Source organism: Rhinolophus hipposideros (genome assembly GCF_964194185.1).
Source record: "Rhinolophus hipposideros genome assembly, chromosome: 7".
In the NCBI taxonomy this organism is placed as follows: domain Eukaryota; kingdom Metazoa; phylum Chordata; class Mammalia; order Chiroptera; family Rhinolophidae; genus Rhinolophus; species Rhinolophus hipposideros.
This window is the reverse complement of record NC_138053.1, coordinates 38,005,274-38,024,153: the sequence shown is the minus strand read 5'-3', so window position 1 is coordinate 38,024,153 and position 18,880 is coordinate 38,005,274. Positions and strand designations below refer to the sequence as shown.

The following is an 18,880-nucleotide window of genomic DNA, read 5'->3' as shown; positions in this document are numbered from 1 at the left end:
TCTACTAGGGTTTTTCCCAAAAAGTAAGATTTTCAAAGGGCATCTCATACAATGTTAATGGGTAGCACATATGTGCTGGAAATGCTGGCTTCAACAATATTAAATACTTTTGTTTTCTGCAGGCTTTCTCAGAGCATTTAATTATTCATGAGTCCTGTGATTCTCCATGAAGGGATTTTAGCATGTAGTATGCAGTGTTTCTATAGCATTTTGACCATGAAACCCTTTTCTAGTATTGCATCTAGCAGGACTACTGTTTTATAAAATGGAATCTAGGAATCATAGCTCTAATGTTTGCAAATAGACTGTTAAATTAACTTCAAGCCCTTTAGGTTTGTAAATGAAAGTGAGCAGTTCTAAAGAATAAGGAAGCCAGGTAGAAACACAAAGCATTATTCTGCATAACACCCATTGGATTTAATTTTAATTCAACAGAGTTATTTGTGGCAAAAGAAAGGATTTTGCTTTAGCATTATTCATTGGCAAGAACAATAAACACAGCCAAAACAGGTCTTTACAAACTTTGATTCCTAAGCCCACAGATGTCTACCAAGTTCTAACTATCTGGTTAAAACACATAATGAGATTATATGACTGACAGGCCACCTTACAGGGAAGTCAGTAAATATTTGGTCAATAAATGAGTAAATGTTGAGTGAATAAATAAAAAGTCCTCTGGCATCGGTGAGAATGATGACCTAGCTTCTTTGTGAAGACTTTCAGTGATGGGATACCCACTACTATTCAAGGCAGGCAGTCCCTCTGCTGGATAGTTCAACTTACCAAACTGGTTTGCATTTAAAAAATGTATAGAACACTCACCAGAAAGGACTAGAGAAATCTAGGCTAGTGTCTCTAGTGGACAAAGAAAAGAAGCTCAGAGTTATAAATGACTTTCTCAGTTATCATTAGGGATGAGAAATCATGGTTTTTCTGACTGACAGACAGACAGCCAAATCCATCTCCTTCTAACTTATTCCCAACCATCTCCACTTGATGAAATGGATGGCTATTTAATTAATTAATTAATTTATTAATTATTTAGTTTTACACGAAGACTTAAAATATTTGAAGATAGCTATCTTGCCTCCTCTAGTGTTTTCTTTTTCAAGTTAGACACATACCTAGTTTATTTAAGCAAGGTATGGCCTGGATTGTACTTAAGATCTTTATCATTTTTCTCTGTGTTAACTCTTAAGTGGGCAATATCTCTTTAAGCACATTATGCCAAGGAAAGACAATGGGACTGCAGACAATGTCTGATGCCCTCTAAGCAGACATAAGTGGACTAATTGGTTCAAATTCTGAGCTGGCAGGCCTAAGGAGTAAGAAGTAAGTCCTGAGCTGTGCTCCCCAATAAACACAAAGTTTCTAGCTGTCTGTATAATGTGGAACTGAGTTAAAGCTATTTCAAAGGAAGATTCCTTCTGTAGGCAGATACCAAGCCTATCTGTTGAGTGGAATGTCTACTCAGGCCTTGGGAGAGAACTTAAAGTGCCATGCTAAGGTTATATGCAGGTGTCCTCTCCAAACGACCATATTGTAGAGAAGTGACAAAGCCCCCTGGGAGCCTGGGTGCTGCACAATATTCTAGAACAGGAGTTGGCAACAGCAGCCCAAGGAGACAAATCCAGCCTGCCACCTTTTTTTTTTTTTCCTATGGCCCACACTCTAAATGTTTTTTTATATTTTTAAATGGTTGGGAAAAAAATCAGATATAGAATATGTTTGGAGACATGCAAAAACCATGTGAATTCTGATTTCAGTGTTCATAAATAAAGTTCTGTTAGGATACAGCTGATGGGGTTTGGGACATTTTACACCAAAATATGGCACTTTGACATATATTATGTCAATGTAAGCTGAAGGAGTTTGAGAAAACAGCTGGAGCAGGTAGGTTACTCTGACCTTCCTCAAACCCCTTCTTCCCTGAAAGAGGTCATAACACCTTCACATGAGAAATGCTCTCCCTTTACGAGGAAAGGAGACTTATCTCTGAAGTCAGAGGAATGCTGAGGAGAATCCTAACCAACTGGCATTGCTAAATTTCCCCCAATTTACTGCACTTACCTCTTACTCCTTGACCTATTGTATTTCTCCACAATTATGAATTCTTCATTAAACCTAGCATAAAAATACTCGTTTAACTGTTTCTTCGGGTCTTCACTTACATATGAGGGCTCCTCTGTCACATAAAACTTATATCAAATCAATCTGTATGCTTCTCTCCCGTGAATCTGTCTTTTGTCAGTTGACTTTTCAATCCCAGCCAGGGACCCTAAGAAGGGCAAGAAAAACGTCTTCCTCACCTACACAGCCATGCACATCTGCGGCTGTGTTCACGCTGCAGTGGCAGAGTTCAGTAGTTGTGGTAAAGACGATGTGTTCTACAAAGCCTAAAATATTTACTATCTGGCCCTCTACAGAGAAAGTTTGCAGCTCCTAGTCTCAGGTATTGAAAGAATGCATACCTTATTCCAAATATCTGAGACTACAAAAGGACATCTTGCATCTATTCCCAAATCTCCCATGAGTAAAAGGAAGTGTCAACTCTTCAGAGCAGCCTTTCCTTATCACCCAATCTGTCAATCCCTCTCATTCACTCGATTTTAGCAAAAGCATCTCAGGGTACTTAGTCGCAGCTGAACTTATCTAATTTTTATATCGTCTTACTTTATAAGGTCTGTCCTCCCACTTTCCCCCAGCAATCAAACCCCCAGAATATGAAGCTGATATGGCCCAACATGTTTACCATTGCGTCTCCAGCCCAGAACAGTGCCTTGTACCGAGTCAATGCCCATTATAGTAATTGAACAGGGAATGTATTTATAAAATCAAGTAATAGACATTTTCAGAAATTAATTCAAAAGAATATTATTTCTTATTTCTAAGAATAATTATTTCCACAAGTCTCTGTTTTCATTTCAGAATTCATTTAAAACAATAAATATACTTTCAGGAAATAATGGTTCTTCCTTCTAGCAAGGACCTCTTAAACATTGAGCAATTTACTCAATTTCTCTGTATTTAAGTTTCCTCATTTACAAAACGGTCCTAATAATCCTGTTTCCCCATAAATAAGACCTAGCCAGACCATCAGCTCCAATGCGTCTTTTGGAGCAAAAATTAATATAAGATCCAATCTTATTATACTCTAATATAAGACTGGGTCTTATATAATACAATACAATATAAGACCAAGTCTCATATTAATTTTTGCTCCAAAAGATGCATTAGAGCTGATTGTCTGGCTAGGTCTTATTTTCAGGGAAACACGATCCAAGGATCATAAGTTAAATAATAAGTTAAATCATGAGTTGTTGGAAGAAAGATGCTACATAAATTCACGATAATAGTATCACTGGTAATATAATGCCCAATCAACTTTACATAGTAACACTAGAAGTACATTAACTATAAGACTAAAGAAGACACATTTTCCTATTATTATATTAGACATTTTCTAGGTGCCCTGAAGAGACAGAATATAAAATATTTTAGCCATTGTCAAGACAGATTAGAACTGATTCTGTTATAGGTGAAACAAAATTCATACCACCAACCTCCCAAGTTATGTGAAAAGGTTCTCAAGGAATACTATAATATATAGAACTTGAGAATATTTATTTGGCCCAGTTCTTATCTTCTCAGGCATGACAGCTGCTAGGGCAACATCTTCTCAGGCACAAGGTGTCAAAGGGGAAAACCCACCTCCAGGGAGACACTTAAATTTATGCTTAAACATGAGAGAGTTACTGAAAAGCAAGAGGGTGAGACCACCACACGGAGCAGAAGAAGAGAGAATACAGAAGAAAAATGCATCAGGCATATTTTTCCAGGCACTCAGCATAAAAGAAGGAAAGAATCTAATGTAAATCAAGTACCTGTTAAGTGCCAACAACGGCGCTTTGTGTTTATTTACTTTTCTAAATGAACACATAAGGTCAATTATTAGTACCCCATTTAGAAATGAGGAACCAAGTTTAGAGAGATCACATAGCTAATGAATGAAACAGAATTGCTATCATAGAAATTTATTTGGCCTCCACTCATTCATTTGACAAATACTTTTTAAGCATGTTGTACATCCTAAGTACCAGTCTAAAGTGTCGAGAACCAGGCCGAGCACTAGGGATACAACAAATGGTAAGTTGTCCCTGCCCTCCTGGAACTCACAGTGACAGAGACAGACACTGAATACACAATTATACATCATTTAATCTGTCACTTAAAATTGTAGTAGGACCTTAAATGACCATCAAATATAAATTCCTAGGAAGTAATATTGAAGTTGAAAATTGACTAGCAGTTGCCAAGAAACAGAGGGGAAGAAGATTCTAGGTACAAAAAAACATTTCAAAAGTTCTATAGGTGAAAAGAACATGGTACACACATGGGACAAATGAAAGGTCATTGGTGTTGGAGTAGCTGGCTTTTTCCTCAAGACACTTCTGCAGGGAATCTGCTGTTAGAAATGCACACATCTAAACTGGGGGACAGCAGGACACAATGTGCTAAACACGACAGCCAGAGCCAGAGCAGCATGGGCACTGCTTGTGTCTCAAGGATCGGGGTCCTTACTAGGTAAGTATTGGGCAGCCACGAAAGTTTCTAGCAGGGGAGTGAGGGACATAATCAGATCTGTACTTGAATAAGATCATGCTTTCTGACTGCTGTGAACTTCCTGATAAATTTGTTTAGAAATATTCTTAAGTAAATTATGTCTCATTTTGAAAGCCTATATAATACATTGGAAAGAACAGTCACATACTTGATTCTTGTGCTTTCTGTAGCAACATGTGAATTGTTGATGGCTTTGCTACTCAAATGGTGGTCCAGGAACCAGCAGCTGCAGGAGCAGCATACCTGGGAGCTTGTTAGAAATGCAGACTCTCAGGCCCCACCCAAGACCTACTGAATCACAATTTCCCCAGGTGATGTGTTTGCACTTCAGAGTCAAAAAGTTGTGTTTTACATGATCATACCCTACAATCACCACACCCTCATGGAGACTCAGCTGACCCTAGACGATAACTGTTTCTAGGACTGAAATAATTCTGTGGAGTCCACTGATACTCCAGGCTAGGCTACCATTCTTGGATAGGATTCTCTGTTGGAATGGACTAGAGCAAACACACACAAATACGGTTCTACTGTTCCCAGTAAGCGCAGGGTACAAATCCAGCAAAGAAAAAAAGATTGAACAAGTCAGAATGCAGATGTCATCACAAGCCAAAGCAGCCTATGACATCAATGTTAGGAACGCCAAAGGTACCAAGAGGGAGCATATTTGGTTTTTGATCACCACCTTCAAGATACTTTGTCATACTTATAAAATGAAACAATACACAAATACACACAGACACGCACACACCTTGCATAACAAAACAGCAAACTTCTGCCATAATATGCCTCTCATGACTCCAAACGTCAGGACATATTAACTACAAAATAAGATAACCTGAATTGATTCATTCATTTTAAGTTCACCATTGCTTAGTAGGGATAGCAGCAGCCCTTTAGCTAGAACTTTCTGCTGATCTGTTTCTTGATTATCTTTAGGCACTGTGTTATAAGATTGAAAGTACAAAATGTGCTGTCAAAATTATCCATTATAGAGGTTCCTGACACCTCCCACGAATTATGCAACCTGCAGTTTGATAAACATTCTGTCACTCTGCCTGGATGCTGTCCAGTGCAATGGGTGAAAGCACAGTCTCTGGAAGCCAAACATCTAGATCACATCCTGTTTTGCAACTTATGAAGCATGTGACTTGGACAAGTCACTTAATTTCTATGTTTTTCCTCATCGGTAAAATGGAGATGATAATTGTACCTACCACACAGAGTTCTTATGCGGATTCAGTGAGTGAATATATTTAAAGCACTTAGAAACAAGGTCTGGAACAAGTTAAATATTATGTATTTGCTAGTTTATTGTTGTTATTATATTACAACGGCAAATTACAAGAAGCCAAGAAGTTTCCCTGGAAATCATTCTTGGGGCAACGGGCAAAGGAAAGAATGTTAGTAACACTTCATTCGAATGTCACTAGCAGGAAAAGGCCACCTGCTAACAATTGGGAAATTGCCAAATATTTGTTCCTTTGATGCCACATGTAAGAAACTGCTTAGGCCACACAGCCTCAGTGGGGTAACTGCCAAAACAATTGGGTTTTTTTTAAATCAGTCATCCAAAATAATGTCTTAAAGTTTTGAATCTATAAACATTTGTAGTTAAGTGTTGTGTTTTTTTTCTTTCAAATTTAAGATGGCCTAACTTAAAAATAAAACCAATGACTATTATTTTCTCATGCCAACTGAACTGTACCCAAATAATGTTATAAATCACCTACCATGTGAAATCAGTTTATTCTTATAAAGTTTTAGCAATGTAATCGTTCCCTCAAAATAGTACATATTTTTATACAGGAGGAATTATTATCCATGGCAAAACCATGATTCTACTTCCTAGAAGTTGCAGCCTATGAAGCATATATTATACATTTAAATTTTACAATTCATTTATTTAATTCTGCTATTTTCTGACCCTTAGTGAAGTTGCATCTCATATTACGATAGTCTTTCCATATGTGCTCTGCTAATTCTTTTAAAATAAATAGAAAGTCTGATAAGTCACTTTCATAGAGCAAAACCTAAAGGTACAGACATCATTCTCACTATAAGATAAATCCCATATATTTTCATCTTTGTAGTAATTGGTTGTCTACTTTAAAAAAAAAAATCTGTACCTACCAATTTAATAACTGCTTATTGAAAAAAGAGAACCTTGTTTTAAAATACATATAATAAAAAGTTGTACTTAAAATCTTTGTTCTTATTCATGAGCCAATTTAACACTTAAATTTTATCACTTAGACTGAAAAGATACTATTTATAAAGAAAACCTCTCCCATAAAAAAGTTGATAATTATGTTGCTTGAAACACCTAATTCAGCATGTCTTACTCCAAAGTTTTGCTTTCCTAAATATATGATCAAACTTCTAAATTACTAACCGGCATTCTGAAATACTCTGAGACTTCTAAACAAATGAGAAGAAAATCTCAGCAAAAAATATTACAAACTTATTTTTATTACGTAATTTCCATCTTAGACTAGTTAATAAGATTCCGTGAGTATATTGTTTCTAACTTAAAGTGACAAGACTTCTACTAGAGCTTAATAAGTCAATTGATTAGTAAATTATGTCACCTCATCCTTACAAAACCGAAAGTAGTTAATAAATTCAGTACAATCAAATACCTAACAGCCTTTGTAAAAAAGTGATGGGTATTTGAGCGGATTGGGTAAATATACTTGTGCACCCCGTAAGAACCAAACGGAAGGTGACACGATATGGCAACATGGTACCTGGAAGTCTCTCATACAGACCAGAAGGTGAATCTAGTACTTTTGGTAACTAAGTATGGGATTTATTTATAAGAAAGCATGGTTAAATATTCATAACTACCATTGTTCTTCCCGTACATAGTGGCTATATCAGTATAGTCAAAAGATTTGATCTCAATTGAATTTCCCAGGCTGCTCTATATTAAGTTTATCGATAGGAGACCACTTCTCTTCTGGGACCATGCTTGTGAGTTACAATGATTATATTAGAGTAACTCTCCAGTGGTGTCAAATACTATCCATGTCACCCAGCCCATATTTTACATCCTAACTGACTGGTCAGTCACTGGATTTTTTCTGTAAAATGTACTGTGGTAGCTTGAGGGAGGAATATAAAAATCTATGTTCACCTCTAACTACCTAACTGGAAACATCAGTTAAATGCACATGTGTCCTGGTTGATCCTCCCTGGGAGTAGACAGATTACAGTTCCCCCAGATGCCTCTGGCCCACCCCAGGATTTACTATGCATGAGTATTTGTAAAGGAAGGGACAGAGAGCTCTGGCTCAGTTCAAAATCCAGGTTTACCCATTATTTCTCTATCTATCAGCTATGTGGGTCTCTGGGCAAATAACATCATCTTAACCTCTAGTGTCATTATTTTTAACATGAAAATAACCACAGTATATACCGTGTAAGGTTATAAGAGCCAATTAGATAAGTGTAAAGTGTTTAGACAATGCCTGACACCTACATACGTCAACAGTGTGTTGGCTACTTGAGGAAGCAGTTTCCCTAGCACCTGTTTTCCCTTTAGGAGAGTGGAGTTACAGCCTGAAGCTAAAGAAACTGCTTTCAAGTGAATTTTGTGAGTTGAAAGGCCCAAACTGGACCGCTTGGGATTTAAGGGAAGAAAGTCCGGCTCAGGGTTTGGGAGAGGCGTCATCTCCAAATTTCTGCATGGAACACAGTGAGGCTTGAAGAGTTGTGGGGACCTTTAGCACCACAGAATTTTATGGATTTGAGAGAACCAGGGGAGAAGCAATATTCTCACAAGGGCTCAGCAATGAGACACCTCCTCTAAGTGGCTTTTGGGAAGCAAACGTCAAAGTGGATGGGAGAGAAGAACAGGGGGAACTGGTCATGAGCAGATGTGAGAAACTAAAAATTCCCAGAAATGAATGGAGTGATTTGGACAGGGGAATGCTATGAACCTTATTGTGTCCCAGCAGGCTGGCAGGACCTGGTGACATCTGCCTCAGTCATATACAGACATAATAACCATATAAGGCAGAGTATGCTAAGGGCAAATAAGCAGCCAAAGTAATGGATACTGTGAAGTTCAGGGGAGGAAGAGATCAGCGTGAGCTGGAGCTTTCAAAGATCTGGAACATCAGCTGGCCTTGCAGACTGGTGGAAACTGAGATGTCTGTAGAGGTGTTTCAAGTAGGAAAAATGGGTGAACCACGGAGTGTATGGAACACGTGCACGGGGCTTTGGGGACAAGACTGAAATGTGTGTGCGCGTGTGTGTACGCGCATGCAAGGGGATAGTGGAAAACAAGTTTAGAAAACGAGTACAGGATCATATTTAAATGGCTGGAGGACATGGATTTGGTTCTGCAGGTGATGGGGAACTAGAGAAAAAGACAATTTTGATTTGGGAAACCAAAAGTGAGACTAGTAATTGATAAAATTAATCTTGCTTCATGTGTTGTATAGAAGTAGAAATGTGTAGGGGGTATGTGAAAATGGTTAGGGAAAACTTCACAGGTGTAGCAGGAGAGCAGTGGGATATAATATTAGATTGGTATAACATTACTTAACATTTTCTAAAATAGCACTTAAAGAGAAAAAAAGAAAATCTAATTAAGATAAGTATGGTCTTCTACTTCTCTTCAGTCTCCACTCTTATTTGCTTACAATTACGTCTCCTTGTCCCACTGGATATGGCTGTAAGCCACAGCTTGCTTGTTTATCAGTTTTATAAGCTTCTTCATGACCCACTGAAATTTCTAGTGTGGCTCTAAGGCAGTCTCTCTCTCCCTCTGTCTCTCTTTTTAGGTCTGATTGAGACTTCTGTTTTGGACCTATAACTGTGTTCCTATAATTTTCTGATGCATTTCAAAACCCAGATTTTGATACGTTTCTATATTTGTACATAATGATAGTGCTGATAGAACTATATTATATAAAAATACTGTTTCCCTTCATTTGGAGTCCCTGAAAACAACTCTTTCCAATAGGTTTATAAAGCAATGCAATATTTTGCCTGCTGCTGACGCCACTGCCTGTTGATACAGTGCAGTTGGTTTACATTCCTTTGCCAATATTCGAATAGAAAAAAAAATTCATTCAACTCAAACAATGACTGGGTTTTCTGAGGACATTCTCATAACGACAAATACTCACTTGAGCCCTTCAGCAAGATTCTCAGTAAAATACCATCATGATGCAGTAGGGTTTCCAGAAGCAGGTTCCAGTTACAACCTGGCTGGGATAAGAGCAGTTTCAATTGACCCTCAGTTGTCAGTCGTCCAGCTGATGGAGTCCTTTCAAAATGCAAGATAAAGATGGAGTAATGAAGCTAATTTATCTATGAAATTAATAGCCTTAAAGTACAGATGTAATGCTAACTCCTTTAAATGTCAATTCCTCCAAGATTACTCTGAAAATGCTTTCATGCTTGCTTACTTTAGGGTTGCTTAGGGAAGGAATTACATTTAATCTCAACTAGCTCAAAGCAAATTAACATTTGGTAGCCTGCCAAATTTAAAACTGATACAAAATAACCATACCTATATTTCATGGAACTATGTCTGCTGTAGTTTCATAGAGCAAATCAAAATCATTTATGTATTTATTTGTAATGCATTTATTTATTTGTTCATTCACCAACTATATGATTGCCTACTATGTGTTATTAACTTCTTTCATTATTCATGAAAAGAAGTCACAATAGGTTTTCGTTACTTAGTAATTTGCCATGTACTATGATTGCCGATAAAACTGAAGGAATTCAAAGCTTCTGTCAAGCGTCAACCGTAATCTAATTATTTAATATGTAAAGCCTTTAAATCAACATGCAATTATCAGAACCACTCTAACAGTCACACTGCTACCTACTTGGGTAATCATTTCATCAAAGATATATAATTCCAAGGCAAATAAGCTTTTACTTGGGAAATTATCATCAGTGAACAGAAAAAGAAAATCAGGTTCCCAACATCACTTTCATTTACTAATGAATCAGCCAGAGATAAGAAAATAAAAGCTGAGAACTGATAACACAATTCACTTTTCCCCTCTAAAATCTTAAAGTTTAGTTTGGCTAAAGGTCACACCATTGGAAATCAGCTTACAACCACCACAAGGGAAAAGGCAGGAAATGATCAAACTCAATCTGGTTGCCACTATAAGGATTGTGGGAATAAGATGGCATTGGGAAGGAAAGGTGTGATTGAGCAATGTAAAAATGTGAGTGAGAGGACCATAAACTTCAGTGTGGAAAAAAGCAGAACAAAAGGTATTGCTGAGAGAAATGATTTGCAGGATCATTTTCAGATGAAATTTATGGAGTACTGAACCACCCGATTACGAACATCGTCTAGACCAGTAGCTTTCAAAGCCTGGGCCCTGGACTAGCAACATAAGGATCACCTGCGAATTTGTTAAAAATGCAAGTTCCTAAGCCTCGTGCCATCAGAAATTCTGGAGCTGGGCCCCAGAAATCTGTGCTGTAACAAGCCCTCTCCAGGGGGTTCTGATGTATGCTAGGGTTTGAAAACCACTGTGGTAAACAGTGCTTCCTGGAGCACAGGTACTAAGGATGGACCCAGTTGGCATCCTATTTTCTGCCTCCGTGCCCATTTGGGTCCAACTTGGCTGCCACCTCTGCAAGGAACTCCTCGCGGTCTTTTACTTCCCTTAATCCTACCAGTCCTTCAATTTGCAGCAACAATATCACTTGCTCTGTGAAGTCTCCACTAAACATTTCTCTCCATAGTGGTCCATCTCACTCTGAGTTAACACACTTACAGCAAATATACACGTTAGCACTTTATTATTTCGTCAATTAAAGCTTCACCTCTCTACTCAGATTGAAGCTTCATGAGGACACAAGAACTTGTTTTAATCCTCAAAGCACCTACCAGTGAACTAAGCACATGGAAGGGCTCTATAAATGTTAGCTGATTGAATCATATGATTATAAATGGGTAGGCAAACACTTAAAAAATAAAAAAGACGCTTTGCCAACAGGCCTATTTAAACAAAAGTGAGAAGATCCAAAGATGTAAAATGAAGACGTTTCAAAGCATCTCTTCCTTAGCTTAGCTTGGCATTTGGAACATCTCACAATCTTATGATACACGAAATTCTTCAGCCTGCATCTGAACTTTGGACCAACTCAGGCTTCCCAGGTGAGACTCTGATGAACATGACTCGAAACAGAAGAACTCCTTGGGCGATTGGTGGGGCAGTGTTGGCTAGGAAAACTCCTGCCTTGGGTTGGGGGGTAATGGGCGGCGGGGGGTGAGGGTGGAGAAGAGAGAAGCTGGAAGTTACTTTACTTAACTCTCATGCAGAGGAACCCAGTCCACCATTTTAGGAGTTCTGAATTACCTTGGGAATTCCCAAATTGGTCTGGCTCTTGCAGTAGTTCCAAATATGGTACCAAGGGAGGAATCCACTAGGTAAGCCCTTCAGAGTGAAACACTGAAGCAGATCCTCAAATTGGCTGTCCCTATTTCTCTCCTAAACCCAAACTGCTAACATCTGGGAACTAGCTTGGGGTTCAGTAGAAACAAAGCAGCTATTTGGTAATAAGTGGTGTATTAAAATTGACTTAATTTTTGAACATTGCAAACCTATAGATTTTACTTAAATTGAGTGCTGATTTAAAGATACATTGAATGAACGGAAAGATCCAGTTTGAGGGAGTGTAGGAAAGAAGGGGGATCTTTGAGAGACAGCCTGAAGAAGGAGATAGGAGCCAGATCATGGAGGGCATCACTGGTCAAGGTGGGGATTTGGGCCCCCATGAAGAGTTTAAGGCAGACGAATTTCCTGATCTGGCTGCAGTGAAGAGAATAGGTTGGAGGGGGTTAATGTTTTGCTCAGCCCTTTAGACATGTAACAAAACAAAATAATTTGAGTGTAATTTCATACCACTGTATCGGAATACCTGATTATAAATAAAACCTCTCATTTACCAGATGGGAAGCTGTTTGTTGAAATGTACCTCAATTCTAAGATCTTTCAACTTATCACAGATTTTGAAATGTACAGTAGAATGAGTCACTATGAGTAAAAATGAAATATTACAAACATTCCTGAATCACCAAGCTCCGCGTAATAAATGCACTGAGGAGTCTGTGTTGGGCATATGGAGAAGCATATGTTCCCTCATCCTTTGAGCTGGTGGAGCTGTGAAAGTGAGATTAGCCTCACAAAAAATGACAGAAAGGGAAATTTTATATATATTTACATATATAATATGTATCAAATATGTACATGTTGAATCCCACTATAGTACAAAGAAGAGAACAAAAATGTATAAATCCACTGGAATGTATAAATCTTGTATTGGGAGACAGGACAAATTTATGGCTGGGTTGTACTGGGCTTATACTCTAATACGTGCTATACTTCTAGAGCATGAATTGGCCTAAAGTATTTTTCAAATCCAGGTAGTAAGGAGTAATACAATAATGAGATTCAATCATTATTGATTTATGAAACTAACACATTATTTTTATAGAATCACCATGTGAAATCTTAGCTGTGTGCAGGTGTGTTTACCTTTATAAAATTCATCAAGTACTTCACTTGTAATTGCTGCAATTTAAAAATACGTGTCTATACTACGATAGGAAGTTTTAAAAGAATCTTACTTCCATTAGTGCACACCAGCCTGATTCCCACTGCAATAGAAACAGCCTTACTGTTCAGACCATGTGACCACAGGATTCACTGAGCTTACCCTGTATGTATCATGCAGAAGCTGACAGACTAGTCGAACACTAGAATGGACTCAGAAGTGCACAGCTTGAGGATGACATCCTGTGGTATTAGGGCACTGCCCTTCAAGATTTGATATTTAACCAACAGCCATTGTAGGATACTATGTTCCCAGCAGACAAACTCCATGAACTTGGGAGCCAACAGGTGAAAGTAGAGGGGCCCCTCTCCCCAGCTCCTGATGACCCTCTTGGGGAATTTGTGTTTTCTGTCCCCACAGACATTGTGGGTGTGGAGGTCCTGGTTTTTGTGGTGGTCCTCTACCAGGGGTTCAAAAAGGATTCCACTAAACTTAAGTTACAGTTGCCATCTGGTCACTTTATCTTCCCATGCCAGCAGTCTATCAGGTAAAGAAAGGAGTTCCTATACTGGTGAAGGTGATGGACCCTAATTATCATGAGAAGCTGGAGTTACTACTGTAGAAGGGGAGTCGGGAGCAGTATGTCTGTAATTCAAGAGTTCATCAGGGCATCTCCCTTTTGCTCTCATGACTGGTAATCACCATAAATAGATGACTGAAGTAACCACATTCTGGTAAGAGAATAATAGCAGGGTTTCTACCCCTCAGTGACTCTAATGGGCAACAACACAACCCAGCAGATGTGACCACTGAGAGGGAGGGGAAGCTGGAATGAGAGGCGGAGAAATGTAATAATAAGAATCACCATTTGCAGACTCTGAAATAACTGAAGCAGGGCATGCTTTAGCTTGTCCCACTCACTTCAGTGTAATAAAACTTTTTTTTTTTTTTTTTAAGAAATTTTGACCAGGAATCACCTAGAAGAATCAATGATAGGACTCAGAGAACTTAACATGGGGAATGCATGGATTTCCATAGTGCAAGGGGTAGACCAAAGCAGATGTTGTCAATGTCCCCACATCCTCTTGCCCGTACCACTTGGTTGACACTGGTCTAATGACTGTAAGAACCTCATTTCTCTACCTTCCAGCAAGACAGGCTGGCAGTGCCAGTGAATTAATAACCCCAGTGCAGCCCTCAATCAATAACTGATGGAAACTGCTGTATAAATACCTCAGCGTCCTCACTCCTTTGGTGGGATAACTCAGATGGGAGTTTCACACGGGCTCCAAGAATTTCCCCAGAACATTTAACTTCTGGTTACTCCTTGGTAGCTGGCTTGATTACATTAATCTTTATCTGCTCTCCTCCTTTGTCTCACTTACCCTCTCCCCTTCCTATTTTTTCTTCCTCTTAGAAGACAAACTACTGTCACTTTGAGTCCTTGTCTCAGGGGCTGATTCTTGGGGTAATCCAAAATAAGACATGCATGGAGATACTTAACATTCATCTCACTTAATCTTTGTTTCAGGATTATTGAGAAACTAGTCGGAGTTCATTTAGTTAATAAATGTGGCTACAGACTTTGAACCCAGGTCTCTCCGTCTTTAAACCCCATGCTCATTCCATGTTTCTGTCCATTTAACCTGGATGTTATTTGGTGGGTAAGTTGTATTTTCCAGCATTGAGGATGTTTGGGTCTATTTAATCTCGTGATTGAGGATACCATGTTTTTGACCCAAAATCAAGTTTGTGGTCTCAAGGCTGATTCCCAAATTGGAGACATGTTATTCAAGGTATCTAGGGACTGATTTCGACCAGATGGTTCTTGTCAAGGATTACTGGCCCAAATTTATACCAGAGACCATAAGTTACATGATTCAGAGAACAAAGGCAAGGGCGTAACCAAAGAGAAACTGAGAGTAAAAGCCCTATAGTGGGAAAATGGAAGCAGAGGGGAAGCTCCGTATTACTATATTACTCTTGGCTTTCCGAAATGAATTCTTGAAGATCTTTCTAGGAAAATAAGACAAATCTTTAAAGCAATTTTGTCATCTTTCTTTAAGAAGAAAACTTTAGTACCTGAGAAAAAAGTTGACGGGGGTGGGGGGGAATCCCAAAATGTTTTCTTCATTACTTTAACCAAAAGAGTGTAAATTATACATACCGTGTTTCCCCCAAAATAAGACCTAGCCTACCATTAGCTGTAATGCGTCTTCTAAAGCAAAAATTAATATAAGACCTGGTATTTATGATATTATATTATATTATATTATACTATATTATATTATACCATATTATAAGACCTGGTCTTATAGTAAAATAAGACTGTGTCTTATATTAATTTTTGCTCCAAAGACATACTAGAGCTGATGGTCCAGCTAAGTCTAATTTTCGAGGAAACATGGTAGATATAGCATTGAAAATGTTTGTATATATTTTAATCTCTATGATCAGATTATAGCCAAGTCTCTTTATTCTTTATAATTAAAGATTATCCAATAAACAGAAATTAGACAGGGTTCACCCAAATGATTTCATAGAGGATTTGCCTTGATTTTTAATAATTTTGTCCAATAGGATAGATTGACATTCTTAAAGAGTCTCATTTTTTTTCAGAGTTAGTTGTATCTGCACTATCTAGTATACAACTTAGAGGGCCGGCATTCAACCTATGAGGTCCTGCGTTATTTTCTGATTTTAGCAAATTAGCCTTTTTCACTTGCGATCACCCCATTTCCCCCAAATCACCCAAAGATATTCATACCTAAAGTTCATAGCCCTAGCTCCACACTTTAATGTTACATAAGTAGCATATCCCATTTCTAAAAATCTCTAGAAATCAAATTTTAATTTTAAAAACAATATTACATTTCAGCCAGCAGTTTGGGACTCTCTCTGAAGTCATGCTCATCCAGCACCTGAGTCACTGAGACACTGGACAGCACTAAATTTTCAGCCACCCCTTTTGAGGAGCAGAAGTTATCTCTCTGGAACCCCATGTACTGGAGAGTTAATACCCTGTTACAGGGAGTTCAAGAAAGTTCTCCCCTGGAATCATGCTTCTGATCAGGGTAGAAACCTAATGAGAAAGCAGTTCAACATTCTGTACATTTTATCACACTTGTAGTAGGTCCTTTTCACATGTTTATGTAATTGATAAAATCTCCAGCTTTCTGAAACATACAGCTCTTTACTAACACAACAGTACTGAGAATGATTGTTTAGTAAGTACCTCTGTGATGAGTGCCATGTAGGCATGTTAGTTCACTTAATCCTAATAACTCTGCCATGACAGTAGCTCAGAAGTTAAGGAAAGAAGATGCCAACATGGAAGAAGTACATAATGGGAATGCATGCTGTTTTCAAGTAGATCAATAAGACTGTATTGTATTTATGTCTCATCTCCCTTGCCAAAATATAGTTTCACATAGTACAGGGAAACTGAAGCTCACATAGGTTGATTCACTTTCCAAGATCACAAAACTAAATAGGTTTATAAACTATGACTTTCTAATGTGAAAACCTGTTGCTGTCTTCTGTTATTCTCATTGCTGGTTCCACTGCTATTTTCTTATTTTTATAATACCTTTAATCTATAATAGAAAAGGAAAGATATGAAGAGATATAAACTTTAAGATATCTAGGTACGTCAACTACCTAGTTCATCTGACATTTTCCTTTCTTTTAATAACTGCTCCATAGGCACATGACTTTCTCTCTGAAAATCTTTTCAAAGATCCAGCTGTTTGTCCATCCACACTCTGGAACAGCCACTTAAGAGCTTTGGTGTTAAAAAGCTCTCATTACTTCTCCGCTGGCTGTTGGCTCCATGTCAAAGCGTGGCACCTCATCAGAGTACAAGCTCTCTAAGCTCTTTTCCTCAGTCCTGTGGAACAGCTGTTAGCAGCAGCTGGGAGACCAAAGCTCTTTTTTCATCCTCCTCTCCAGATGTTCTCTCTTCAGGATACCAGAAGTCTCCTCCTCAATGAGACCATGCTTCCCATGACTGAGCTTTACCACTCAGATCGAATGTTTAAAAAGAGCTAAATGTACCATTTAACATGGTACTATCTGATAACAGTACTGCTTTGAACACATTTGTTCCTTCATTCACTAATTTATTCAGCTAATATTTATTGGCTGATTTATATGTGCTAGACTATGGAGACACAACAGCAAGCAAAAAACAGTCTATTTCTACAGACTTTAGTGGAGAATACATATATAGTTTAAATGATCGTACAAATATAGATATAAGTACAACTCTGAGAAGGAAAAGTGAAGGAAAAGCAAAAGATGCCATTAGAAGACATAACAAGAAAAAGTGAACTACTCTTTGGGGTTAATGAAAGGCTTTCCTACAGAAGTCACATTGGAGCTGAGATAGGAAGATAAGTTGGCATCAACTGGATGAAGGAGGAAGAAGACATTTCAGGGAAAGGGAAAAGCATGTGCAAAAATCCTGTGGCAGAAAGGACCATGGCACGGCAAGGAAATGTAAAAAGGCTAATGTGTTGAAAGCAGACTCACAGAGTAGTGTGGTATCAGAATAGGTTAAAGAGGTGGGTAATCCACATCTATGTAGGTCTTATAGGTCATGCTAAAAAAGTTTTTGTATATATTTAAGGGCAAAGGGAAATTCTTGAAAGATTTTTAAGCCATACGTGCAAAATGATAAAATCTAGTTTGGAAAATAGATTTGGGTTTGAGAAATCTCTGGCTGCAGTTTGGAGAATATTGGAAACGGCAGTCAACATAGATATAGGGAGAAAACTAGGCCTTGCAATAGTCAGGAGAGAGCTGGTGGTTTGGACTAAGGCAAAGGTAAAGCTATTGAGAGCAGGTATTAAGGGTTAAAATTAATGAAACTTAGTAATGCATTGGATAGAGTAGGAGAAAAAGAGGGAGGTGGTTAGTTGCTTCCTAAGTCTCTGGCTTCTACAATTGCACGGAGGTACCATTAGCCAACATAGGAAAAAATAGAAGGAGATCAGTTCGAAGGGGGAATATCCTAAGTTTAGTTTTGGTCATGTTAAATTTGAGGTGTCTTTGTGATCTCTAGATGTAAACCTCAAGCATTCATGTATGGTTGGCACCCATGACTATATGGGTCTGTAGTTCCACATAGGGGTTAAAATTAGAGAAATGAATTTGGGTGCACATGCGGACTACATGAAGACATAGGCACGGATGACTTCATCTAGAAACAGGGTCACTAAGATTGTATTCCTCACTAATATGTAACTATTTGAGAAAAGAGACTTTGCCTCAAACTTCGTTGCCTAACTCCTCTCTCACCATTAACACCTAGCATAATGCCTTACTTGGAGAAAAAATTGAAATGCATTTATTGAAAGAATGGACAAACACATCTTGGTTGAATGGGATAAAAGACCCACAAAACATATATGATATAGCGAAGCCAAAGGTAGCTTAACACATTTAGGGAAAGAAAAAAGTATATAAATTTGAAACAGGATTGCATTTGGTAAAAGCATAATAGAAACAAAGGCATAGTAGAAATGAATATCTACAGCTCAGAATAGACTGGCCACGAATCAAAACCTCATGTTGTCATCGTAAGAGAAAATGAGCAGTGTAAAATGAATGGACTGTTTACTCACATGGATTATGCTACCGGGGTGCAGTATGCAGTTATATGATCTACTTAGCTAAGGAAGACCTGAAAAATACTTGGAAATAT

At 38.2% G+C, this 18,880-nt stretch overlaps 1 protein-coding gene across 1 annotated transcript in view; it reads right to left on the bottom strand.

Annotated features, from left to right (window-relative positions):
• The window catches only part of KIAA0825, a 360,830-nt gene that overhangs the window by 217,024 nt on the left and 124,926 nt on the right, over positions 1-18,880 (bottom strand). Inside the window, exon 15 of the mRNA XM_081054478.1 lies at positions 9,765-9,904. Coding sequence (XP_080910604.1) covers positions 9,765-9,904 — 140 coding nt within the window. The remainder of the gene's footprint in view (positions 1-9,764; positions 9,905-18,880) is intronic.